Below are 26,242 nucleotides of genomic sequence, written 5' to 3' on the forward strand. Positions count from 1 at the left end.
ATATGATGTGTGAGTAGTTCCTTAGCTAGGGGTTGGGTGAAACCCAACCTAATTGTGATTATGTGAGTTTGGGAGTGATTTTGATGATGGATTGTGATTAAAATGGATTATATGAGATTGCTTGTTAGTTCTTCATGATAGGAGTAATTAACCTAGATTATTGAACTTGATGGCATGAAATGTTTGGTTCGACATGGAAGTGTGAGTTGAATGTTTCATTACTTATTACAATATGATTATGTATCTTTTGTTGCTAAGTTAATGAGGGATCTAAGCTTAGTGATTTGAGTTGTTCTCATATCGTTTGAAGTTGGTCTTGCATGTGGTCTTTGGTATTCCTTTATCCTTGCTCCTCCCTATTTGCCTAATTGCTATTGGTTGAGTGAATCCCATTCCCCTAGTGTTTTAATTCCTTGAATTCAATCCTTAGTTGTAGGCTGTTAGTTAATCACCACTTATACCTTGATTTCAATTTAGCTTGAGCGTTAAGATTATTTAGCAATTGATTCCCGTTCTCTGTGGACCGAACCCTTGCTTGCCATTATACTTGTTTGAGTGAGGTGTTTGTTATAAATGTGTTTGACCTAGCCTAGATTGTGCGACCGATTTAGCGCTTGTCACCAAGCCATATCATTTTTGGGTTAAATTCATTAGAGATAAATACCTCCAAAATTCATCCTTTTTTGATTATATTCCTGGCCCAAAGGATTTCAAAATATGGAGAAAAATTCTAGCTCAACGTGATCTCTTACGAAAAGCAATTAGATGGAAAATTGGAGATGGAAAATTGGAGATGGAACTGATATCTACTTCTGGTTAGACAACTGGATAGATAATCAGAGCTTACTCAAAATGCTTAAAAAAGACCCAAACCAAGTAAACATTGATGCTAAAGTCTCAAAGTTTATTTTACCGAACAAACAGTGGGACAAAGTCAAACTACACCCACTCCTCCCTGACGGAGTTTTGGCAACAATATTGGGCATTCCCCTACCAAGAATGGCACTAAAAGATAAGCCTGTATGGGGGCTAACTACTTCAGGATGTTTTTCGGTTAAAACTGCAACATGGTTGGCCCATAATCTTGAGCCAAATAGCATTAAATGACAATATCGTTGGATCTGGGCTCTAGACATCCCCCCTAAGCTTTAGATTTTCTTATGGCAAATCTTTCACAATAGTCTTGGAGTTCGTCACCTTCTAAAAAAGCAAAATATTATTCCATTTGAAAATTGCATTCTATGCAATCAACTTAGCGAAACTCTGGATCACCTTTTCCTATAATGTGACAAAACAATAGAAATTTGGTCTAACCCTCTTATAAAGAAATGGTTAGACTGCACAATCCCTTCTCAGTCACTTGTTGAATCTATGTTGTTTCTTAGAAAACACAACTTTATTCTAAGGAAATTTATTTTCCTTATCTGGAGCATTTGGAAAGAACAAAATTCTATCATTTTCCGAAATGAAACTATAGACATGTTACGAGTTTACCATCGAGCGTACTTTGCGTTCAATGAGTGGACACTAAAAAGTCTCATAGATATCTTCTCTTCCTTGGGATCTCTTGATCTTTGGGATCTCCCCTCAAGAGATCCCATTCCCCCCATTCCACTCCCCAACCTCAACTCCTAGTTTCTTGGAAGCCACCTCCTTCAAATTTCTATAAACTCAACTTCGACGGGTCAGTCTACAACAACTCAGCGGCGGCAGGATTCATCATCAGAGATAACAACGGTTGACTTATCAAGGCTACCACCTTCAACTTGGGTAGTACCAAAGTCTTCATTGCAGAAGTTACGACGCTCCACAAAGGCATTCTCATAGCTCTTCAACAAGGTATTCGCAATATTCAAATTGAGGGCGACAACCTTTTAGTTATCAACGTAGTCCAAGGTATTTGGTTCATTCCATGGGAGATCGAGCACATTATCTTCGATATTAGAGCTCTTTTTTCTCAGTTTCACAGTTGGAGCATTCACCATATCTATCGAGAGGCGAATAAAGCAGCAGATTGGATAGCAAATGTGGGTCATTTAGTTAGTGACAATATGGATATCATACCTTGTAATAACTCTAGTTTAATTCCCATTCTTTCCTCAGATGCATTAGGAATTCCCTCGTGAGGAGGGTTTTCTAATATTTTTCCTTTATCTTACTTTGGAAATAAAACTAAAAATAAAAATAAAAATATCATTGGAGTGTTATCGTAATTCGTAATCTACCAGAAATCTAGACGGACGGTTGAAAGTGGAATCTTAGCCTAAAAATGGACAAACTTTTTTTAAAAAGGAAATCGACAAACTACTCGTACAACAAATTTCCTTAATTCTAAACCCCCTATCCCACACTCATTCATAAGGGGTGGTGGAGTACAGGAGTGTTCTAGCAAATATGTTAATATTGTTTTTATAAAGTAATTTTTAATTTTTGGGTATTACAAAGTCATCCTTTTACGTCTACAAAGGTCGGAAGCATTTCAGTCAGAGATAGAAAGAGAGAAAAAAAATAAAATATAAATCTCATAATCATACTTTGCTTTCAGTGATACTCGTATTCTCTGTAAGTTATTTTCATCGCCTCTCTCATTTTTTCGGGCTCCTGTTCAAATTTTTATGCTAATTTATGATGAAATGCTTGTTTTTATGGCTATATTTTAACTTCTAATCTCATATTTATGGATGAATTCATGTGGGTTTTTTTATTTTTTATTTTTTATTTTAAATTTTATTTATTTATTTATTTTTGAATAATTGCTACCTTTGTTTATTGTTTTTATTTTCTTAAAATATAGTAGCATAATTTTTAGTGGTACTCCAGATAATCAATTCATTCAGCTGTTGGGTGATTTTTATTACTGTATTGGACAGTTGTAAATTTGTAATTGCTGTGGTTGCTGCTTAATGTTTAAATGCCAAATTTCATGTATCATTTTTTTCCCGGAATAAGTTTTTGATTAGGCCTTCTGTGTGCTTTTGAAGGTGATAGTGTTATTGGGAACTTGGGAGTAGGTTATTTGATTATCAATCGCTGAAGGGTTTTATCTAGTTACTCATTTGATGCATAAGAACTAGAAGCTGGTGCAATTCCTGTTTTAGTTGGAATCTCGGGTGGTCTAGATGACTAGACACGCCGTCTTTAAATAGCAGGCCACATTTGCTTCATTTGATTTGTATTGGACTAGTAGGAATTTGGCCGACTTACTGGTGTTTTTTGTTAGGTACGGAATAGTTACTTGTATTTGCGGATTAAAAATGATTGGTTACTGATTCGATAGAATTGAAGTTGAAGAGCACAGGGCCTAACAATCTAGTTTAATCATCAGATGATTGTCATCTGTCAAATATCTTTTTTTCGCAATCCCCTGCATTGTTATTGAAGTTTTGTCATTGTATTTGATTTATAGTTTCATCATGTCTATGTATATAGCTGATGTATTGGTTTTTGTTTTGGTCCTGTAGAAGGAAACAATGGCAAGCAATGAAGGAGAAGCGAGTAATCAGGAAGGTAACCAGTATTCAGGGTTTCCTCGTGTCACCCTGAATGAGAGAATCCTTTCCTCCATGACCCGACGATCTGTGGCTGCTCATCCCTGGCATGATCTGGAGATTGGTAAAGTGTAGATGACATTTTGCTGTTCTTTCAGCCATGATACATATGTTTAAACCACTTGCTCATTGTTTTTAACCTTTGCTAATCTTGAATTTCTCTTAATTTCTGTGCTACTCATTGTGTTATACTAAAGGTGCATGTACAAATCTTTCTCCAATGCATATTGTTCATCAATTATGTCTGGTTGATGAGAATCAGGGAAATATCTTATCACATTTGCTCAGAATAGTTAGGCATCTGACAGATTGAAATCGGTTGGTACTTGGGACTGCTATCGTATAATTTATTAAGTTTACTATGCATAATTTATCACCTGTTTTGCAATGAAATATATGTTTTCCCTAATTGAGTAGTTGAGTACTGCTATCATATGTTGTTTCTGTCTTCATTGTTGGTGGTGTGGGCTAATTTACATCTCTGTGTTATTGATTATAGTTATTTGACAAGTTTATCAATCTTTGTAGTCTGTGTTTCTGACTTGTGTGTGGTTTTGTAGGACCTGAGGCTCCTACAGTTTTCAACTGTGTAAGTACAATGCTAATAACCAATTCATCTTGTTGTATGATAATGATTTTCTACACTGGACTTGATTTTGCAGTGTATTGTGTGGCTGACAGACGAGAAACATTATACTTATAGCACTTAGTTATTTGGTGAATATATGATGTAGAACATCAATTGTGATATTCAGATCTTAGATTCTTAGGTTAAGTATGTGATGGTACGAAGTATGGTTGTCAAATCATCTTTCCTCAAGGGCATTTGCTGTTATATGTCTGAGCACGGCAACCTAGTTTCCTTTCCTCTTCAGGAATGATTTTACATTGGATTTTTTTATTTTTTATTTTTTATTTTTTTGGGAAAATGTGTGGTGTCTTGCTCATACTCTACAATTATTTGCACTACAGGTTGTGGAGATAAGCAAAGGGAGCAAAGTCAAGTATGAGTTGGACAAGACAACTGGGTTGATTAAAGTAATGCTAGTTTTGAATTTTTTGATTTATTTTTTTCCTTAGTTAATGTTAGGTGCTTTATGATTTGTTCTCATTTTCAATCATTAATTTTTGCTGCTGTTGTTGGAACATTGTTTTCTAGGGATACTATTTGCGAATGGTTTGCCCTAAATATCTACCTTCAATGTGATAACACCCCTCCTCCACCTCTGCTGTATATCTGTTCCTGTTTTACTTCTTGGAGTCATTTGTGAGGACATATTGGGAGGGTTGTGTTTATATAATTAGGAGTAAATGGATCAGGGGATTGACTTTTTTTGATGATCTATGGGTTGGTGTGGGGAGTGTTTGTAACTGCATTTTCTATTCCTTTTTTCTTTCCCCATTCTGAAGGATTCCGTGATCAATCATGGCATTAAAGCCAATCCACTCCCTCCCCTGGGGGATATTGGCAAGAACTTAAAATAGATGCTTCGTTGTATGGCTGCATGGCCTGTATCTTATTACGCATTGCACAAGTACAAGTTGTGTAACTGATGCTGATCTTTACTTGTAGGTTGATCGGGTTCTTTACTCATCAGTTGTTTACCCACATAATTATGGTTTCATCCCGCGTACCCTTTGTGAGGACAGTGATCCTATGGACGTGCTTGTACTGATGCAGGTAGCAAATGAGCTATGTGAATCGTTATTTTATGTTACGTGTGTAAGATAGCCTTCATAAACTCATGGATGAAAGTATTTCATGTTTCTGCAATTTTCAGGAGCCTATACTTCCAGGTTCTTTCCTTCGAGCTCGGGCTATTGGACTCATGCCTATGATTGATCAGGTGAATGTCTTTCCTCCACCTTCACCTTTCCTGCTTTAGTAATGTACAGCATCCTACAATTATTTGGTCCTACCATAAACTGAAATGCCACAATCAACTTTCTAAAATTTAAACTTATATTATGTGTTGCAGGGTGAGAAAGATGACAAGATTATAGCAGTGTGTGCGGATGATCCTGAATTCCGTCACTACACGGAGCTCAATGAACTTCCTCCTCACCGCCTTGCTGAAATTCGTCGTTTTTTTTGAAGACTGTATCCTTTGCTTATCATCTTTATCTTTTGTTACTTAGAGATTATGGGTCCCGTTTTTGACCTTTTATTTCTCTTCCACTTCCATCAAAGGTTTCCTTCACAGAAAATATAGACAAGAAGAACGAGAATAAGAGTGTTGCAGTGAATGATTTTCTGCCAGCTCCAGATGCAATTGCTGCCATCAAATATTCAATGTGAGATTCTTTGTAACAATACAGTACATGATTCTGCAATGTCTTTATTCTCCAACTCTCCACTACTCCAATGTCCTTAGTACTTTTTTCTTCTCATATTGGACGTCCATAATAACTTGTGTTTGTTGTGCTGTGTCCCAGGGATCTCTATGCTTCGTACATTGTTGAGGGCTTGAGGCAGTAAGGCACACAAGTTGACAAGTGGTTATGATTGTTATTGTTAACGGCATTAATGCTTCATAAGTAGAGGCTGAACACTGATGAATTGCATTCTAACTGGCAGCTTATGTCTCCGTAGTTAAATGCTCCAAGCCTCTGGATATGATAACGATGATAAATAGATTGTGTTCATGTTTTATTTGACAGGCATGTAACCAATCTGGAAATCTTAGTGCTGGTTTTGAAATAGAATCTGGCACGCAGATCTTGATCTGTCGTACTCTATTTGTATGTGCTTTAGTTTTAGAATTCATTGTTCTGGAGAAAGAAGATTAGGCTTAGCCAATTAGGCATGCAGTGCCCAAATAAACCTGCCTGAAATCAATTTTGATAGAACAGAGTTATTAGGATGGATGTTCACAGAATTCCGCTTTCGTCCTCCACGAATGTTAGGATTTACGGAGTAGTTACTACTTGCATATTGTCATTGCTGCAATTTAAGCATATGGCTTTACCATCATAACAAATGAGTAAATTTATGAGATTTCATTTGAAGGAACCAAGAAACTATTATGTAGATGATGCATGCGATTAGTTTATGAATTTTAAAACAATACGAAGTAACTTGGTTGCTAATTAGCAGCTACTTCAATTGGTGGGTACCAGAAGGGAAAGCTTAATTGGGTTCTCCTACAAGTATTATAAAATATTAGGTTCAAATCTAATGTTGTATAGTTGTTATATACAAACCGTTTGTTTAAAGAAAAAATAAAAATAAAAATTAAGAGATCGTTCTTTTGAATGGTACATCCAAATTGCTTGTATTAGATGGGTTACATTTACAAATGTGCAACTTTTGTTCAATGTATGTAGTACTCCGTATTGAGATAAACCAAACATTAAACGGAGTACTTGTATATGAATTTAAAATGATGTGAGTAATTGTTTTTTTTTTTTTTTTTTTTAATAGAAAGACTAATTCAAAATAAAAAGTTTTACTAGTATCATAAAAGAGTAAGATTTTCATCTATTCGTGATAATTGAATCAAATACAGTACTTGGCAATATATTTTGAGCAAAGCTAAGATTGTTTGTTGTAATTCACGAATCTAATGAACTCCGTAATGAAATTTTTAGACAAAGTAAATAATACTACGGGGATCAGTCGTTAGTTTGCCCTTTTTATTTCTCTCTCCTCACTCTTTCAGTCACTTCCTCTCCATCTTCCCCAAATGCCCCACCCACTCTACTGATAAACCCTAATTTCCCCCCCTTTCATCAAATCCCTAAATCGACGAACCAATCAAATCGGAGTAAAACAACAAGAAGAAAATGGGGACGCTAGGAAGAGCCATTTACACCGTCGGATTTTGGATCAGAGAGACTGGTCAAGCCATGGATCGTCTCGGATGTCGTCTTCAAGGAAACTACTACTTCCAGGAACAACGTAAGCTTCACTTTTTTCTCTGCATTTTCATTATTAGATCTGCTATCATTTTCTATCTTATCCGCCATTTTTCGTAGATTTTTTGGATCAAATTCTTTATGATTCGTGGAAATGGTGAATGAGGTTGACTATGTTCTTGAATTGATTTTTCTTTCTATAAATTGGGAACTAGAGCTGTTGTTTTTATAAGGAACATATATGATTGGAGAAATTCTGGTGGATTGAATCATAGAACTTTGTTGTGGGGTAGCTGTTTTGAGTCATTGAAAGAAATTAGCTCTAATTTGCAATTGGAGCTTTATTACGAAATGCCGCAATTTGTTGATGGTTTAGGATGTATCTACATGTACAATGATTCACTTGAGGTTTAATTCGAAAGTCGAATTGGTAGCCTATGACGAGTGTGTGGGATTTTGATTGTTGAACTTTGGCCCTGTGGAAATGTGATCATGTTTTGGTGGCTGCTGAGCAGCTGAGATTGTACGGTGATGGCGATGTGGTTGATTGAGGGGTGGGTTGCCTTTTATTCTTTGAAGGTAGAAAAGTAAGTGACATGTTTTTAGCTGAATAGTGTGATGATTTTAGTTTTGGACCAATGCTTTAAGGTTTTGAGAAATGTTTGGGTTACTCTCACTAGGGGATTCTATAGGGAGTTTTGTCCAACAGTTGTTATTCCTGATAAGATATGTTAGATGTGGGTGTTTTGCTGGAAGTTCTATATTCAAATAATCAAATATAAGGGCATGACATTGCTGGCGATATTGGATGGAATTGAATTGAGTTTCTAATAGTTCTAGTGTTTTTCAGGGATTATTTTCTTGACTTTTATCTTTGATTGACAGAGAATTAAGTAGAGACTAGTATTGATTGACAGAGAATTAAGTAGAGACTAGTATTGATTGTGTGTTATGCTGCTGGGAGCTGCAGGAATTTCTTTTTGAAGTGTTTGCTAGAGAAAGATCATAATCCCTCATTTGCACGAAGCTGAAAGATGATCTGGTGTTTTGTAATCCTATAAATTTCATTGACAATATCTCACAGTAAAAGATATTCACCGTGAATTGAGCATATATACTTACTTATCTTATAATATGATGCCTCTAATGTTTGGTCCTAATATTGTCATCTGTGTCTCATATTTATATGCTGTCTTTCTTTTTTTAAGTGTCTCGACATCGGACCCTCATGAACATTTTTGACAAGAAGCCCATTGTTGACAAGGAAGCATTCGTGGCACCAAGTGCATCTGTTATTGGTGATGTGCAGATAGGACATGGTTCTTCCATTTGGTATGGCTGTGTCTTAAGAGGTAAGGTGTTTAAATTTTCCCTCCTTTTCCAACCTTGTATGATAGTTTGTTTTTGCTTTAGACTCACATAAACAAAAAGCATGTGTTTGTTAGTAAAAGCTATGATCTTTATTATACCACCTCCATCTTTAATTGATATGTCGCATTTTACTTTAGTTGCCAAAGCTTGTTAACTTTGATCTTTAATCTGCCTGATTTTGTATTAATTTATTTGCATAATTTATTTTTTAGAAATAGCACTTTCGTAAGCTATTTAATAGTTTTAAATTACATTGTGATTAAATAATACTGGTCAAAGTTGAAGAGATTTGATCATAAAGAAAATTGTGATCTAATATTTTTAAACAGATATAATTTCAAATATTAGCTTTAAGTTACTGAATTTTTATTTATCTAATAATAGGGTTTCCAGCTTCATGCACTATTACGGAGTATTATTAAACTATAACAGTAGGATCTAGGAATCTAGGATGCATGAGCTCTTTTCATAAGTAGCTTTAAACACACAGCAGGGTAATGAAGCTGCACAAGGCAGCTTTTTTTTTTTTTTTTTTTGTCTCTAGTGTTTTAATTCCTAATATATCTTACCATTTGCTTTGCCTGGACATTAGCTCTTTGTAAGGCCTGTGATACATACGATGCACGCCGTTGGGTGTTCAGTAATGATTGTAGCTTAATTGAGAAAGAAGTTTTAAATCTTTTGTTGCTGGAGATGATGCATTGCTGTTAGAATTTTGTGATACTTTGCTAATTTTTTCGAAACATGATTATAGATTGATATTCTTTAAATGAATGACAATATTTTATTGTGGAATTGTGCGCTTGACTTAGTCTAGGCGTGAATCTTTGCCTTTCTTCTCCTGCATTTTCCTTTGCTCACCTTTTAAATCTTTAACAGTATTGCATTATTATTTTAGCTTTCTAAGTTCTAACCACTTCCTTAAAGTAAGTGGTAGCTTCGTAGGAGACTTTGGATTAATGTTATGAATATATGATATGATTGGCACTTGGATGTCATATTTGCTTTTTGTCTATTTCTACTGTTAACCTCTGTTTTCATTTAAAATATCCCTGCATGCACTTATGCACTTTTGGCTGCTGCTGGCAATGTTCCTTAAATTATGTTCTGCTGCCTAATTTGGCCTTAATTAATCTTATGCAGGTGATGTGAACAACATTAGCATTGGATCTGGGACCAACATTCAAGACAATTCTCTTGTTCATGTTGCAAAAACTAACTTAGCTGGGAAGGTATTGCCGACCATTATTGGTGATAATGTTACTGTAGGTGAGTTAAAAAAGATGAACAAACTACTATACTTGTTTTCCAGTATGTAACAAAATTGTGTGACCTTTGATATGCATTGACCAGGTCATAGTGCTATCTTACATGGCTGTACTGTTGATGACGAGGCATTTGTGGGCATGGGTGCCACTTTACTTGACGGGGTGGTTGTTGAAAAACACGCCATGGTTGCAGCTGGAGCTCTTGTAAGACAGAATACTAGAATTCCCTCTGGGCAGGTAGTGAATTGCTCCCTTTCTACTGCTTAGCTAGTTCTGTTTTAGTTATTCGAACTGAAAGGTCTGAACCATTTTGTACTTTCTCAGAAGTTAATGCACGGATTGCTTAAGAAACCTTTTCACTGTTTTGTTGTGAGAAAACCATGATGATCAAGGATCATGAGTGATGGTTTTGATAATTGTTAAGGAACGAATGCCAAGTGGAAAGTAGGTGTTTGGGTAGAAATTGGAGTTTCTGTGTGCATGTGTTTGATATAGTCTGGATGCGAAAGATGAAATTCGGACTGGATTTGTGAAGTGTTTTTAAAGAATAAAAAGGTTCTTTGTCTTTTGAAATTAGGGCAGAGTAGAAGTTTTAGATTGGATAGAGCATTTCATTGATGAATAATTTGCTTAAAAAATTTCTGTTTAATTTCCATTTAATTAGTATTTTCATTTTCACATTATGTTCTGGTTTTCTATTTTAGTTTTAAGCAAATATACCCTGTTTTAGACTTTTGTGTGATTGAGACCCTCCAATGCATGAGATTTGCCTGAGCCACTTGCTAAAAACCTGTGCTTCTAGTCATTAATGTGGTGTCACATGCATCATTGGTGTATTTGAAGTGGAACTCGAACCTTATGTTGTTGCATGCCTACCACTTAATGTTAGGATTTTGGGCCTTCTACCTCCACCTGTTAAAATTAGTTGGGGCATGACATAAAGCAGAAAGGTTGGTCTCAGTTTTCGAGTCACCTTGTCTTATGTCTTAAGGGGCTTTTATGATAAGAATCCAATTAGTGTGCTTGTTTTATATGTTCTATAAATTGTAGTAGTTATTTTGGTCTGGGCTGAGTCCTATCTGGTTATTTTTGCCTGTAGGTATTCTGTCTCCAATCCAATGTGTAGCATTTTTAAATAACTTGACTAATAAATTGATGTTTTTCATCTGAGAAATGCCTGGTCAGAGTGGTTGCTGCCACATCTCTTCTGCCCTTTGGGAGGGGCAGTTCAACTTAACTTCTTTTTTTAACCGCCCTCTGAAGTATCATAGGTTCAATTGGAGTGTGCAGGAATGCAGGCTCATGCTTGCTAATATATTTGTATGCCACTTCTTGAATACAGGTGTGGGGTGGAAATCCGGCTAAATTCCTCAGGAACCTTACCAAGGAAGAGTTAGCTTTCATATCTGAATCTGCCATTAATTATACCAATCTTGCTCGGGTTCATGCATCCGAGAATGATAAGGGCTTTGAAGAGATTGAATTTGAGAAGGTTCTGCGAAAGAAATATGCTCGCAAAGATGAGGAATATGACTCAATGATCGGTATTGTCCGAGAAACACCCCCAGAGCTCATCCTCCCTGATAACATTCTGCCAAACAAAGGCGAACAAAAATCTTCCTAAATTAAACTCTCTTGCAACTCTTGCTGTCACATTGCTGGGGTTTGTTAATGTTATTTTGTCAGCTATGCTCAGATATTACCAAGGATGGCTGTTTCAGTTCCAATAATTCAAACAATTGTTGCCTTGCAATTTTGGGTTTGACATCCATCAGTTGTTGGTTGTATTAGAAATTTGATTCCTTGTGCTCTGTAATGCCTTGATGATTCATTTCGGATGTCAATTCATACATAAAGAATCCTTTTGAGTTACCATGTTTCATCCTATTCACAGGCCTTGGAAATAATGTGGACAAAGCTAAGGATAATGGTTTGTTTTACAAAGCCAAAGCATGTTGAGCTATTATGTCTTGCAAACAAACAATTCAATCAAATTTTCTTATCTTCTTAATTGTTACAATTTATACAAATAATGAAGTTTCTAAATTGAGTTATGTACTGGACCATGGAGGTTGTGTATGAAATGCAAGTCATTGTGTTGCATGTAATGCTCATGCTGTCTTAAGCATACCGTTCTTTGGTATGTTAAGGGGTAAGATCTAATTTAATGAAATTTACCGAAGAGAATCCAACTATTCAAACCAATTGTAACAAGAAGCAGTGAAATCGCGGAGATAATTCTAGTTTAGTCTAACCTACAAATTCTATTTAACTCGCGGGTGTTACAATTTTCTTACGAGTTATGAGCTTCAATAAGCAAGAAATGAAATAAATCGAGCAAAGGGCTTCGTGTGAGCAAGAAATAACCGTAAAAAGTGAAAAAAAAACAAAAGCAAGGTGAAAGGAGCTATAAGCAACTGAGCTTTCTCCATAGCACGGTCGGTCGCAGCGCTGTCTGTCTTCTCTCTCACAGCTTTCTTCTTCCTTTTCACAAAACCCTAATCATCATCTCTCGCAATTCGACGAAGAAGAAAGGGGGAAAATGGGGACAATGGGAAGAGCAGTATACACAGTCGGATTCTGGATCAGAGAAACTGGTCAAGCACTTGATCGTCTCGGTTGTCGTCTTCAGGGAAATTACCACTTCCGAGAACAATGTAATTTCTCTCTCTTCTCGTTATTTTTTCTGGATTCAAAAATTTATTGTGTTTTGATTGTTGATTTCATTTATTAGTCTATTACTGTGGAATGTTGCTGATTAATTTGACCTTTTGTTTTTGGATTAGGTTAATGTTTTTGAATTAGGATAATTTTTGTCCAATTTTTGTTGTTTGAAAATGGAAAAGGAGATTCTTCGATTTCTGCCTTTGAAGTTTGAATTCTATGGTGGAACATATTTTATGAACAATCTAAAGTGTACTACTACTGTATTATTTGGTTATTGATTTTATCCATCCAAGTTCCCGCTGAAGGCAGACGGAAACCAACTTCCGTGCCACTTCTGAGGTGATGCAGTGATAGGAAACAGTAGACACGGAAGTAGCTTCTATCATAAGTGGTTTGAATCCCCTAAGTTCTTTATAAAGTTTATGGGGTGATTTATACTAATCCTACCAGTAATTTTCTTAGCTTGGTGAAATATTGGTTTTTGTACATGCATTGAGAAACCTGTTTGAACCCATGCTCAAGTTATTAGTTAGCAATCGGTTAAGGTGGTGTATTCTACTATGTATGAACTCCAAGCTAAAGAAATTACTATTTCCCAATAAAATAAAAACCATAGAAAATCCCGCAAATTAAGTATAACAAGTCATTTTTCATTTCTCTAATTATTGCAAGTTGTTTTTAACTGTCCTATAACAATTGATCTACCGACTATATGAATTCGGAAGATATAATACACAAATGTATAGTCAAGACATTTAGTATGAGTAACTTAAAAGTATTCTGCCTCTGCCCTAAAGGATTAAAAAAAAGGGAAAAAAGAGGAAAAATTATGTCTTTAATTGAGCATTATGTAATCAATCATATTAATGCCCTAGAGTGTCAGGATTCAGGAATAAAGATTAATTGTAAGGACGGAGGCAACCGATTTCATTTCCCCAATGTATTATCCTCTTTAATTTTAGGATAAACTTCTGTTTTCATTGAAGCTGAAAATTTGACACAAGGACCAGAAAGTTTTAATGTGGATTTGAAGTGGGTGGTGCAGTTTTGATAATTTGTTCTGAATATTCTTCATTTACTGATGTCTCAAATAAGGAAGGCTAGCAAATAGCAATTGCCTTAGGGACAAGTATCAATTGGGGATTTCTCTTTAGTTAACTGGTAATAGAAAGTCCACCATGAAATTTTTGTATTGGCACATGAGAATCAGGAAGTGGTGCATTGGTGATTGCTTCCATCTTCCCCTTAGTTTTAGGGGCTCAACTCTTGCTCTTGTTCTTGCTCTTGCTCTCTCTCCCTCTTTTTTTTTTTTTTTTTTTTTTAATTTCTTGTTATTGTTATGTCTTTTGGGTTCTCTTTTAGCTTTTACTGTACACACATATAATTGGACTTTGCTGACCTGGTCTTGTGAAATATCTTGTAAGTGTTACTGCAATAATTGCTAACTTATTTCTTTATCTAACTTTGCCTTGTTTCAGTGTCACGGCATCGAACTCTAATGAACGTATTTGACAAGAAGCCTTTCGTGAACAAGGAAGCATTTGTTGCACCAAGCGCATCAATCATTGGAGATGTTCAGGTTGGACATCGTTCCTCAATTTGGTATGGATGTGTTTTGAGAGGTAATGCATTGCCCAACATGTTTGACCTGTTCATAATTGGCTCAGTTTTGCATGTGCACCCTAGGGTAATATGCCTTATGTGTGGCAATGATGCGTATTAAGTTACATTGCTGGACTTAGTGGATAAAAAAAGACTAAGTTGAGTAAAGAATGTTTTCTGAGCTTTCTAGAAAGGTTAGACCTATGGAGATATGCAGATATCATCAAGATTGCATGGCTGTGTGAGAGGTTGTCTTTTCAATGCATCTTGTCTTGAGAGGTCAGAAAAAGGGTCCTGATTAATAATGAAACTGATAATCTCTTTAGCTTTTTATTAGTCTATGAATTAGTTATAAGATGAGCTTACACTGCTGATGGACGATATGAAGGTTGAGTTATAAGAGTCTATATTTCACTTGCAACTATGCACTTCTATGCTCTGAACTCAAATAGTGAGGTATATTTATATATCAGTTTCAGTTTGTATACTGATATGCTATCAGTTTATTGAATAATCAATTTTATAAAATAGTTATAAATTAGGTTGATTGTTTTACAGAAGCTGTCATGGGTAATCATGTAGGCCTGCAGGATTAAGGGTGTCAAGAGAGGAAATAACTTAGTTTCATTTAAGAGGTTGCCAGAAAAATGGGACATGCCAGCATTAGGATTTGGTAATATTGTATTTTAGGATGGCAATTATTCTATCAATGGGCTTTGGCTACATTTGAAGAGACAAGATTGCGCTGTCCTCCTAGCTATGTTGCAAGCTCTTGACATTTCTATAATTGTGCCTTTCTACAAAAATAAGTGATTTAGCATTAAAGTACAAGATGTTACCCCATCTCTAAATAATTGGAATGTTGCCTTTTGGAACAAATAACATGGAAGAGGGGAGTGGTAGCTTTTTTTGGATGAGGAGAGTGATAGGGAGGAGTAGAGGACCCATGCTCTGATCAAGGTGGTTTCAATTAACATGATAAACCTGAAGAGGAATGTGCTCCAATTATTCAATGTCCAAGTGTTATAAGTCCTACAAGTAGCCACACCTTTATTTTTTCTCATAAGCTCAACCATGAAAAGGAACTCTTTTGGGGTGGCATCAGAGATGAAGAATTGAATACATACCCACTTTACTTGAGTAATGTCACAGCTTCAAGTCTCTATCTCCCCTAGAAAGTTTAATTTTCATTTATTTTCCCTGGTCCTATTTGTAATGAGCTCCACTGCCTCGTTAAACAATGGTATAAAATGATCCTTCCAAATTCCCTCTATATTTAATACTTCATGTCATCTCTTTCATGTCTAACCAAAAGTGTCTCATCATTCGAGGAACCACATACACACCATTATTTATAAATGTCTCGTGATATATGCTGTTTTTCTTTTACCGGCAACTCTTACACGGCTTCAATTTTGTGCAGGTGATGTGAACTACATTAGTATTGGGTCTGGGACTAATATTCAAGATAATTCTCTCGTTCATGTGGCGAAAACCAATCAATCTGGGAAAGTACTGCCGACTATTATTGGAGACAATGTTACTGTGGGTCAGTGTTATATAGTATTTGTTTTGCAGATGTATACTTGTATATAGTTTCTGTTGACGTGACCTAAGTTTGGACTTAACAGGTCATAGTGCGGTATTACATGGCTGCACTGTTGAGGATGAGGCCTTTATTGGTACGGGTGCTACTTTGCTCGATGGTGTTGTAGTTGAGAAGCACGCCATGGTTGCAGCTGGATCTCTTGTACGACAGAATACAAGGATACCTTGTGGGGAGGTTTGTCCTTAACTTATGCTGCTTTTTATTTTATTTTTCTCCAATTAAATCTGACATGACAGTTGTTTGAGGAGGATAAAGCAAATGTTTTTACATAGGGTTCCAAAGGGGAAAAAGTTGCTTCGAGTGGAATTTAGAATTAAGGGTTGGTTTTTTTATCTAACCTTTTTTACTTATGGGCAATTAGTAGAGTAAATGATCCATTTAAAGCTAATTTTTTTCCCCTTGTCATTGTTGTTAAATTTTCATTATAAATGGTACATATCTGAAATCTGGATAGAGTCAAGTTCCAATAATCTGTGCCGTGACAATTGAAAGGTATTCTCATCACATTATGCGATCCTTTGCTTGAGTCCAGGTAGTACTAAGTACTAACACGTATACATGATAGAAGTTGATTTTTTCCGAGGACTCAAAAAATATAAATATTCCCTCCATCCCTGGATTGTAGGCCACATTTGATTGGGGATCCTGTTTAAGAAATTGAGTTAAATTCCCTACCTATTCATCATTGTTCAAACTTTACAGCCCCACCAGACCAATGCAATTCTTATTTGATAGAATGCTAAGGGTAATATGGGGAAGTACTAAGTTTAACATACTCGTCACGTAAGAACTTGCTTGGCCTGTTCTCAAATGTTAACTTCAAAAATATTTTTCATGGGAGTCTTCAGATGGACAAACTAGGTGCTTATATAAGTTTTTCTTTGGAGCTCCGTATGCAATTGTAAATAGACTGTTGATTGCATTTTGAAACTTGTAAAACAGGTTTGGGCAGGAAACCCTGCAAAATTTTTGAGGAAGCTCACAGAAGAAGAGATGGCTTTCATTTCTCAGTCAGCCAATAATTATTCTAACCTAGCACAGGTTCATGCAGCCGAAAATGAGAAGAGCATTGATGAGGTTGAATTCAAAAAGGTGCTTCATAAGAAATACAACCTCAAGAATGAGGATTACAGCTCAATGCTAGATGCTGTTCGTGAAACTTCACCAGAGCTTGTCCCTGACAGCACTGCCAGATAAGTCAGCTATAAGGGTTTTTCTAATTGGGAGCCCTTCCCAGGCTAATTGCCATTTTGGATTGTGTTGTTACCAGGTGACTTTGGTTATCCCCAATTTTGGGCAGTCTGCTTTCCTATTTCAAATAGTATAAAAATGTTGGCTGATTTAATGGCCAAGACACAGCAAATCTTGAGTCTTGCATACCTCAGAATCTTAGCATCTACCTTTGACGATGTTATGACAATGAACTTAGGTGTCAAATAATCTTCGACCCTTCATAGCTACCTTTGTTTCAAATATGGCAGAACAAAAAAAAAAAAAAACTGTAATGAGGTTGAGTGTAGCTTTCTTCAATGGTTGATGAAGAAAAATTAGAGGCAGGAAAACATTGAAAAGTGTACTATGGAGAAAAGTTTAGCTTTCTTTTCCTATGCTTACTATTTGTTATTCTCCTTTTGCGTGCAAAAATTAAGGTTACTTTCTTAATAGTGATTTGCATTATTGTGATAAAGTCATCTTTTGTGTGGTGGTGAATAATAATAATACTAGGCTTTGTTGCATTTGCATATTACTGCAAGCTTTCGGCTGGATTTGCATATTTTTTTTTCATTTCGCTTTGTAATATTATACTGGAATTGAGTAGTGAGAGCTTGTAGCTTGTAGGCCACACCCTTATCTCGATTCATCGTTGTCTTACCCTAACCTCAGTAGTTAGCACATGGGTTTGATGTATATGGAACAGGTTGAACATTCGAGCGTATATTCATTTTGTCCGTTTATGAAACTTTTTTTCATGTTTATCAATGCAAAACTTTTAAGCAATTTTTATAATTATGTTATTATAAGAACTATAAAAAGTTGATATGTTAAAAATACAAATTGAGAGAAGTGGGTACATAATAGATCAATTAATACTCGGCTGAAAGAAGATTACAGATTAAGGCAATAGCCCTACATTGCTACATATGTGCCCTATTAATCTATTATGGACTGTAGGGTGCACCTTAAATGGGCGCACCAGGCAAGAACATAATCTTCAAAGATTCTCTACTTAAAGTGCTGATTAAGAATGAGTCACGAGGCATCTTTTAATTAATTAAGTACAAAAGAAGGCAATTATGGGCTTCTTTTTTCTAATTTGATAACATTAGAGGCATCTTCCACGCATAATTAACGGAAAGGCTTGATTAATGGAACTCCTTTCGATGACAATATGGTCAAGATGAGATTATCCTATTTTTTGTATATCAACTCTAAAACAATATCTACCAAATAAGTTGACATTCTTAAAAATTTCGTCTTTTGTAAGATTAAATTTCATCCTTGCCGCAACTTAAAAGAGTGAATAGCGTAAATTGTAAAGAATTAAACTAGTATTTTCTCAATCCCTATTTATTTGCACTGTAAGCTCACTTTTTGAATCAAATGGTGCAAACAATAAGGGACGGGAAAGTACATTGCGCATTTTATGACCTTCACAAGTATTTATATTTAAAGATATTAATGATAAACCAAAGCATCTGCAAGATTCTAAAAAACCGAAAAGCGATGAAAAATCTGAATGGGCCTATGTTGCACTTGCCGCAGCTGTATATATATATAAAAAAAAAAAAAAAAAAAAAAAAGGTGAGGCTACCACTCCACTATAATAATATACTGAGTAAGACCTTATAATGTAAGATCCCCCTTAAAAAGGACCGAAATAAGTAATCTCATCATCACTTTCTTTCACTGCTAGTCGTCTTGAAAGTGTGTTGAGGGAGTGTGGAGTTTTCTCCCAACTTCTCCGCCGCCTCTTATCCGCTTCTTTACCCTTTAAAGCTCTTTTTATAAAATGGGGGTTGAGGCTAAGGTTGAAGCAAACCCAATTTCGAATGGAAATTCGATTGAAAATGGTAATTTTCCAGTGGTTTTGGGTCTTCAGCCCTCTGCTCTTGTTGATCATGTTGCCAGGGTTGATTGGTCTTTGCTCAATCATTTTCCCGGTGAAATGGGTGGCTCTATTCCGGTAATTCTATCATAAAAATCCCATCTTTTTTGAATTATGAGGAATTGGATTGTACTCCGTATTTGAAATTTGTTTTGTGTATGTTGCAACTGGAATATATGTTTCCGTCGTACTTTACTTGCCCCATAACCATATACACGGAATTTTTAGCAAACGAAAAAGTATAGAAAAATTATGTTTGGATGAGGATGAGACCCAATTCAAGAGAAAAAAATTATAGGTTTTGGAATTGTTATAAAACATTACAATTCACATAATTGGTGATGAATGTAAGGTTTCATGTGTTTTTAGTGGTGATTTATTAATAATATAAGCTTGTGTTTCAATTGTTGCAATGATTTCCCTGATATGCTTGAATCCAATAAGACTTTCTTTTGTTTTATGTCTTTTTAATTGTAATTAGGTTGCTTTTGCGGATGTAGAACGCATACTTACTGAGGTCAAAACCCATATATCCCTAACCCAAGATGACTTATCTCCTATGAAGACCCTTGGTGGAGGTAGTGTAGCGAATACGATTCGAGGTTTGTCTGCTTGCTTCGGTGTGGCTTCCGGTCTTGTTGGTGCTTGTGGTGATGATGAGGAAGGGCAGTTGTTTATGCATAACATGAATTCTAAAGATGTTGATCTATCAAAATTGAGAACAAAGAAGGGAGCCACTGCCCAAGTGAGATTTACAAATATTCTGACACTTGGAGTAAACCTACTCTACATAGTATTTTTTGTAGTGTGTATCTGAATTGTATCTCTTGTGCAATACAGTGTGTCTGTTTGGTTGATGCAGTTGGAAATCGCACGATGCGACCGTGCCTTTCTGAGGCTGTTAGACTTAAGGTGCTTGATTTTTCTCATTCTGTAATAGTGTTTGTGATGCTATTTGGAGTCCTTTGTTTGTGCTAATCGACGTAAGAAGAGCACCAAGCTGTGATATTTGACCATTATGACTTACATGAATTACCTAACATGTCGTCTCTCCTCATTTCTTATCTCTTTCAGGCTGATGAGTTGATTGAAGATAACTTCAGAGGATCCAAGGTAGTAACCTGTATTTTCTGAACTGTTTCATAAATTTTTATTCTTAGAAATTATAAGCGTGTTAGCTGGCCAATTTTACAATGTAATTTAGTTATATATTTCTATATTTCTAAGCAAATAAAAAATTATATACTTTCTCCGTTCTATTAATATTGCAACAATGGACTTTTTGCTCTATTCATCACTCTTGTTTGACCATATAATATAATATATATGTTAAGCAAAATATAGTCACGTGGGATCTTGTTGGATTCGTCTTAAAATACTTTCACAATATCAACTTTTTATAATTTTTACTCTTACATAACTATAGATATTTAGCATATAAAATGTGATATGGGATGCGTAATTTTATCCTTGTTGCAATATTAATAGAACGGAGGAAGTATATAAAAGAGACTTGAGGGTGTTTTCAATATTTCTGACTCCCCATTCCTTAAGGCAAGGACAAATAAGTATATCAGCAATTGGCTTATGTTGCAGAGAAATTTTTTGTTGGGGCAAGTAGATTGAGCAATTCACTAAGCTATCTGTTTCTTCTCTTCAGTGGTTGGTTATGAGATTTGCAGCAATCAATTTGGAACTTATACATGCTGCTGTTAAGATAGCAAAACGGGATGGCCTTCTTGTCTCCTTGGACTTAGCCAGCTTTGAGGTATATAGTTATATACTTTTATTCTTTCCCTTCGCTTTCTTGTTTGCCTTCTTTTACTCGTGATCTTTGCTGGCACCTCCAGGCTCTTCTTCTTTAATGAATTGCTAAAACACTTTGGCAGATGGTGCGAAGCCATAAGTCAGCTTTGATAGAACTGCTTGAGTCTGGAGATATTGATCTTTGCTTTGCCAATGAAGATGAAGCAATGGAGGTTCTGAGGTAATCAATAGATTCAATATCTTCCCTACAATATGTCAATACGTATGACATGTTGCTTGTTGCTACTGTATGAAACTGTGGTAGAGCTAGTTGAGTATATTAGTTTTTGTCTGAAAACGAAAACTTTGCTGTAACATTGAAAGTGTAGTTCTCTTTCTCAATGGATCTGAAAGCTTCCCTGAAATCACTAAGTTATTTGGTCTGACAAAGGAGCAGATGATTTCTTGTTAATTCAAGCTTCAGAAACATAATTTTGTTCAGAAGGGATAACATTCATCAAAAGTGAAATCCCAGCTTCAAGGAGAGTTTTGCTAGGCATATACTCCTACAGTTCATTCTAATCTTGTTGCATTATTTGCATTAATCTTATTACTATCATAAATCCGTGGAGTCAAACCTATCTCACTATGCTATATTAAGGCTTGGTAGGTTCAATTCATCAGCTATTTTCCAAAGTTAATACTGATCATGAGTTTATGACTGAGAATCTGATGGTCTATACACATTTAAAGCATCATATTGTTTTCCATGGCTGTAGGGGCAAGCAAGATACAAGTCCTGAAGCTGCTCTTGATTATCTAGCCACACATTGCCAATGGGCTGTTGTAACGCTTGGCTCTAAAGGTTGCATCGCTAAACATGGAAAGGAGGTCTGTTGGGTGTGCTCAGATAGAATGGTGCATCATGACTTTTATATCTTGCTTTTTAATCATACTTGCTTCATGACATCAACCTCCTCATGTCAACCAATTATTTGTGAAATCTGTAAGCACTAAATATCTAACATGAGATATTGACAACTGGTTTTCCTCATGCAGACAGTGAAAATCTCAGCCATAGGGGAAGCACAGCAATGCGATACCACAGGAGCCGGTGATCTCTTTGCCAGTGGGTTCATATATGGTTTGATAAAGGGTCTATCCCTAGGAGATTGTTGCAAAGTGGGCTCTTGTAGTGGTGGGTCTGTCATTCGTTCACTTGGGGGTGATGTAACTCCAGACAACCGTCAATGGATGTACAAGCAGATGCAAATCAAGGATCTTCCCATTCCCAAAGTCTACGTATGATGCTTGCTATTAGTCATGTCAGCTCGCTCCCATTGGGAAGGAATACATGAAGAGGTAACATACTGTGAGTATTACTGATCCTGTATTGAACCAGCAAGTTACACCCCTTCTTATGATTACTTAGATTTGCCCTTATAAGCCCGAGGCCAATTCTGTGGTGTTGTAAACTCCTAATATGAGAGTAAAAGTTGACGAGTCTATGTAAACATCATTCCTTTGATAGCTGGGGCAAAAGCTTCACCCATTAATAAATGAAAATTTTCCATTTTTATCATCATTTTCTCAGACTCCAATAATGCGTGCTTAACCTCAATAACAGATGCCAAATATTACATTTGGGAAAACACATTTTGACAATCTGACCTGTATTTTGTGTAAATGGGCAAGGTTTCAAATGGGTTGGGCCTACGGAACTTAACCGTGTTTATGTTGTCATCTTATTGGGCTTATGTATAGCTGTACATACAGCTTAAATCTGTTTACATTTGCTTCATTATCAACCTGCATTGGGCCCTATTATTCAGACTCATCCACGGGTCTATTTTTCTGCTCATTTAATATTTCTTTGATTATCTTAATTTAAAATCACGTCGTATGAATTCTGTGTCAGTCACATTGTCTTTGTTGTGGTTGTACTCCGAATTTCTGTAAAACCGTTACTGTAAAATTCAAGTGATTTATTACGATAAGCAAGCTTACATGTCATTTTCCTTCAGGAGGTCACGACTCACCGCTGCAATGACAATGTATTAAGTTAATTAACAACTCTAGAGCCAATTCAAAGATCTTAGTAAGATCCATAGACTTTTTGTAAATAATACTTGTGTATAAAAAATAAATCCAGATATACGTTCTTAGACCACTTCTAAGATGTAAGAATGTAATCATATTAAACTACTCATTTACTAGAACTCTATGAAGATACGCAATCCTTTTTTTTTTTTTTTTCCCTCTTAGTACTAATACGGTTCTTATAATGAGTGTCTATAGACGCTTGTTTTAAAAAAACTACAGTAGTTTTAATGAGACATTGATATATATACCTCTGCTGTTTTAATAAGGTCTCAAAAACGACGATTTTTATTGTTCAATTAATTGTATGAATTAAAAAAAGTTTATATCGCTTTGGTCCTGAGACTCACGTCTAATGGCAATGAATTGTTTATCCACCAAAAAATAATATTTCAATCCAGCAAATACATAGGTGGCGAATGACAATTATATTTTACTAAGTGTTGAACTTTATTAGGAACTCCCTTTCTACGTAGTAGTTTCAACTATATAATATGACCAATATATATCCAGTCCATCAGCTAAGGCAAAGCAAAGATAAGAAATCATAAATACAGTGTTAGCAACTTTAACAAAAAGTAAAGTTAAGTAACAAATAATGGAGATATCTTGGATACTCTCATTTTTACTGTTGATTATTTCCCTCACCATATTTTTGAAGCTTTTCAAGAAACAAAAAACACCTACAAACTTACCTCCAGGTCCTCCAAAGTTACCCTTAATAGGCAACCTCCATCAACTTGCATCCAAGAACACCCTCCCACACCGCCGTCTAGCCGAGCTAGCGGCAGTGTATGGCCCTATCATGCACCTTAAGCTAGGAGAAGTTTCGACCGTTGTAATATCATCACCCGGGATGGCGAGGGAGGCGCTGAAAACTCATGATGCGGTGCTTTGTGATAGGCCAAAGTTGTTGATGCCCCAAGTTGTGTTCTACAAAAGCACTGATATTGCACTAGCCCCTTATGGTGAGTACTGGCGCCAAGTCCGTAAGATCGCAACCCTCGAGCTCTTTACTGCCCGCCGTGTTCAAGGGTTTCGATGCTTTAGAGAAGATGGGGTCATGGATTTCATCAAGTCGTTACTTCCTGAGGCGGAGGCTGGGTCTGTGATCAACCTCACTAGTAAAATATTTGCCCTCAGCTTCGACATCACCTTAAGGTACATATATTTTGAAATTACAGTTTATAACGTACTCCCTCCATTTTGTAATAATCGGAACACTTTGGCTTTTGCACTACTCATATGTTTATTTTGACTATATATTTTACCATGAAAAACATATATTGCCATGTAAATAATTTTAGTATATTTTTCATTATATTAACCATTTATACTTCTTAATAATATATAATTACAAATATTGATGGTCAAAGTTGTAGGTTGACATGTGTGCCAGTCAAAATGTTACGATTATTAATGGAGGGAGTATATAACAAGATCACATGTGACGCTGTATTCACTTAAATCTGTAAATCACATAACACGTTCAAATTAAAGTTTACTTAGTATGACCTCATGTATAGTTGAATTGATTTGTTTAAACGTACACTAGGTTAGCTTTGAATAAGAAAGCAGATGACGGAGAAGAATTCAGAAAGCTAGTAGCAGATATGGCAGCATTACTCTCCGGCTTTTCGATCGGTGACTTATATCCATCGATTGAGTTCATAAGTGTGGTTTCTGGTATGAAAAGGAAACTTCAAGATATTGTTAAGAGAGTTGACAAGATAATGGATCCCATTATAGAGGAGCATTTGTGTAACAAGAGACTAGGTCAAAACGAGGGTGACGAAGACATTGTTGATATTCTACTACAATTTCATAATGATAATTTACAACATCATACAAATGAATTTTCGCTCACCACTGATAATATCAAGGCTATCATTATTGTAAGTTGATCAATTCAATACTTAAGCTATCTATAGCTTTAATCAATTCATATATGTTTAGCACGCGTTTAATTTATATATATGGTTTGTAATAGGAGGTGTTTAGTGCTGGAGGAGAGACATCATCTACGACAATAGATTGGGCAATGTCCGAGTTGTTAAAGAACCCTAGAGTAATGGAAAAGGCACAAAATGAGGTGAGACGAGTTTTTCAAGGAAAAAAAATAATGATCGACGAGGCAAGTCTAGACAAACTCGTGTACATGAAACTTGTAATCAAAGAAACGTTAAGGCTTCATCCTCCTGTCCCTTTCTTGGTTCCTAGGGAATCCATGGAGAGATGTGAAATTAATGGTTATGAAATACCTCCAAACACTAGAGTTTTCGTCAATGCATGGGCTATTGGAAGAGATCCCGAATATTGGCAAGACCCTGAAGTGTTTAGTCCCGAAAGATTTGAAGATTCACCGATAAACTACAGGGGAACTTATTATGAATTAATTCCATTTGGCGCGGGAAGGAGAATGTGCCCTGGAATGGGACTAGGGTTAGCCACCGTTGAGCTTGTGTTAGCTATGTTGCTTTACCATTTTGATTGGAAGTTACCTCATGGGGAAAGACCTCAAGGTCTTAACATGGATGAGACCTTTGGCATTGTAGGGAGGAGGAAAAATGATTTGGAACTTATTCCTGTGCTTTACTCCTTAGGTTTCAAATAATATAATGTATGGTCTTCTTTCAAGCAGATGAAAGTTGCCATTTATATGACTGGTAATTTAATTTGTATTTGTAAATATGTTTTGTATGGTGCATGGAACGAACATATTGGGTATCATTAATAAAATCATCAATCAAAACTAAAAAGTGGTTAGAGGACTTAGAGCTTCCTTCTCAATTCCAGGAAATTATGGAATCGATTCTCATCACCCGCCCTTGTGGCATATTATGCATGTATGGACGCATCGTGTGGATCAAGTGCTTAAAGTCATGTATATTTCTCTAATTCTTTTGCTCAAAGTCATGTCTAATTCTTCATATTTGCTTATAGTACCTACAAAAACTACAAAAATATATTTGGTTTTAATAAAGTACAATACTATTTGTTTGATAAACTTTCGCCGTTTTTATATGCATCTTCAGTTGTCTCTTTTATTATTGTCATACAAAGTATTTTGTAAAAAAAATTATTGTATCCATTCTAAAACTATCCTAAAAACAAATAAGCAGTAGAAAATTTGCAACAGTTGTGTATGCCTGTATAACGAACTGCACTGTATTGAAGTATATCGCTGAAGATTATTGTTCGTGCAATCGTGCTACACATTTTATTTCTCACGTGCATACGTGATCTTGAACTTGTGATGTATTCAATATTCATCCTTGAGTATAAATCTGAATTAACATGTCATTTTCCTCCACCGCTAAAAACATTGAGAGAAATAATATTAAAACATTGAATCCAATTCATAAGA

General features: G+C 35.8%; 4 protein-coding genes and 1 pseudogene across 5 annotated transcripts; all 5 read left to right on the plus strand.

Moving 5' to 3' along the window:
* Window positions 1–2,311: 2,311 nt before the first annotated feature.
* On the plus strand, window positions 2,312–6,468 carry LOC110685822 (annotated as a pseudogene).
* Window positions 6,469–7,099: 631 nt separating this feature from the next.
* On the plus strand, window positions 7,100–12,039 carry LOC110685820 (gamma carbonic anhydrase 1, mitochondrial-like). Its single transcript, XM_021862347.1, has 5 exons — window positions 7,100–7,449; window positions 8,615–8,758; window positions 9,921–10,046; window positions 10,131–10,282; window positions 11,388–12,039. The coding sequence occupies exons 1-5, from the start codon at window positions 7,335–7,337 to the stop codon at window positions 11,667–11,669; spliced, it is 819 nt and encodes a 272-aa protein (XP_021718039.1). The 5' UTR covers window positions 7,100–7,334; the 3' UTR covers window positions 11,670–12,039.
* A 311-nt stretch (window positions 12,040–12,350) lies between these two features.
* Window positions 12,351–17,670, plus strand: LOC110685821 (gamma carbonic anhydrase 1, mitochondrial-like). The gene is made up of 5 exons (XM_021862349.1): window positions 12,351–12,702; window positions 14,191–14,334; window positions 15,738–15,863; window positions 15,946–16,097; window positions 16,866–17,670. The coding sequence occupies exons 1-5, from the start codon at window positions 12,588–12,590 to the stop codon at window positions 17,118–17,120; spliced, it is 792 nt and encodes a 263-aa protein (XP_021718041.1). The 5' UTR covers window positions 12,351–12,587; the 3' UTR covers window positions 17,121–17,670.
* A 1,060-nt stretch (window positions 17,671–18,730) lies between these two features.
* On the plus strand, window positions 18,731–22,357 carry LOC110685819 (uncharacterized sugar kinase slr0537-like). 2 transcript variants are annotated; one of them, XM_021862345.1, is made up of 8 exons: window positions 18,731–19,107; window positions 19,511–19,774; window positions 19,870–19,941; window positions 20,104–20,142; window positions 20,690–20,797; window positions 20,919–21,016; window positions 21,555–21,693; window positions 21,835–22,357. In XM_021862345.1, the coding sequence occupies exons 1-8, from the start codon at window positions 18,934–18,936 to the stop codon at window positions 22,081–22,083; spliced, it is 1,143 nt and encodes a 380-aa protein (XP_021718037.1). In that variant the 5' UTR covers window positions 18,731–18,933; the 3' UTR covers window positions 22,084–22,357. The 2 variants fall into 2 exon arrangements, with proteins under 2 accessions (XP_021718037.1, XP_021718038.1); XM_021862346.1 differs by having other exon boundaries at window positions 18,740–19,107; window positions 21,555–21,666.
* Window positions 22,358–22,445: 88 nt separating this feature from the next.
* On the plus strand, window positions 22,446–25,646 carry LOC110685818 (cytochrome P450 71D8-like). The gene is made up of 3 exons (XM_021862344.1): window positions 22,446–24,036; window positions 24,431–24,770; window positions 24,866–25,646. The coding sequence occupies exons 1-3, from the start codon at window positions 23,474–23,476 to the stop codon at window positions 25,487–25,489; spliced, it is 1,527 nt and encodes a 508-aa protein (XP_021718036.1). The 5' UTR covers window positions 22,446–23,473; the 3' UTR covers window positions 25,490–25,646.
* Window positions 25,647–26,242: the final 596 nt, after the last annotated feature.

This window comes from Chenopodium quinoa, unplaced genomic scaffold, assembly GCF_001683475.1.
Source record: "Chenopodium quinoa cultivar QQ74 unplaced genomic scaffold, ASM168347v1, whole genome shotgun sequence".
In the NCBI taxonomy this organism is placed as follows: domain Eukaryota; kingdom Viridiplantae; phylum Streptophyta; class Magnoliopsida; order Caryophyllales; family Amaranthaceae; genus Chenopodium; species Chenopodium quinoa.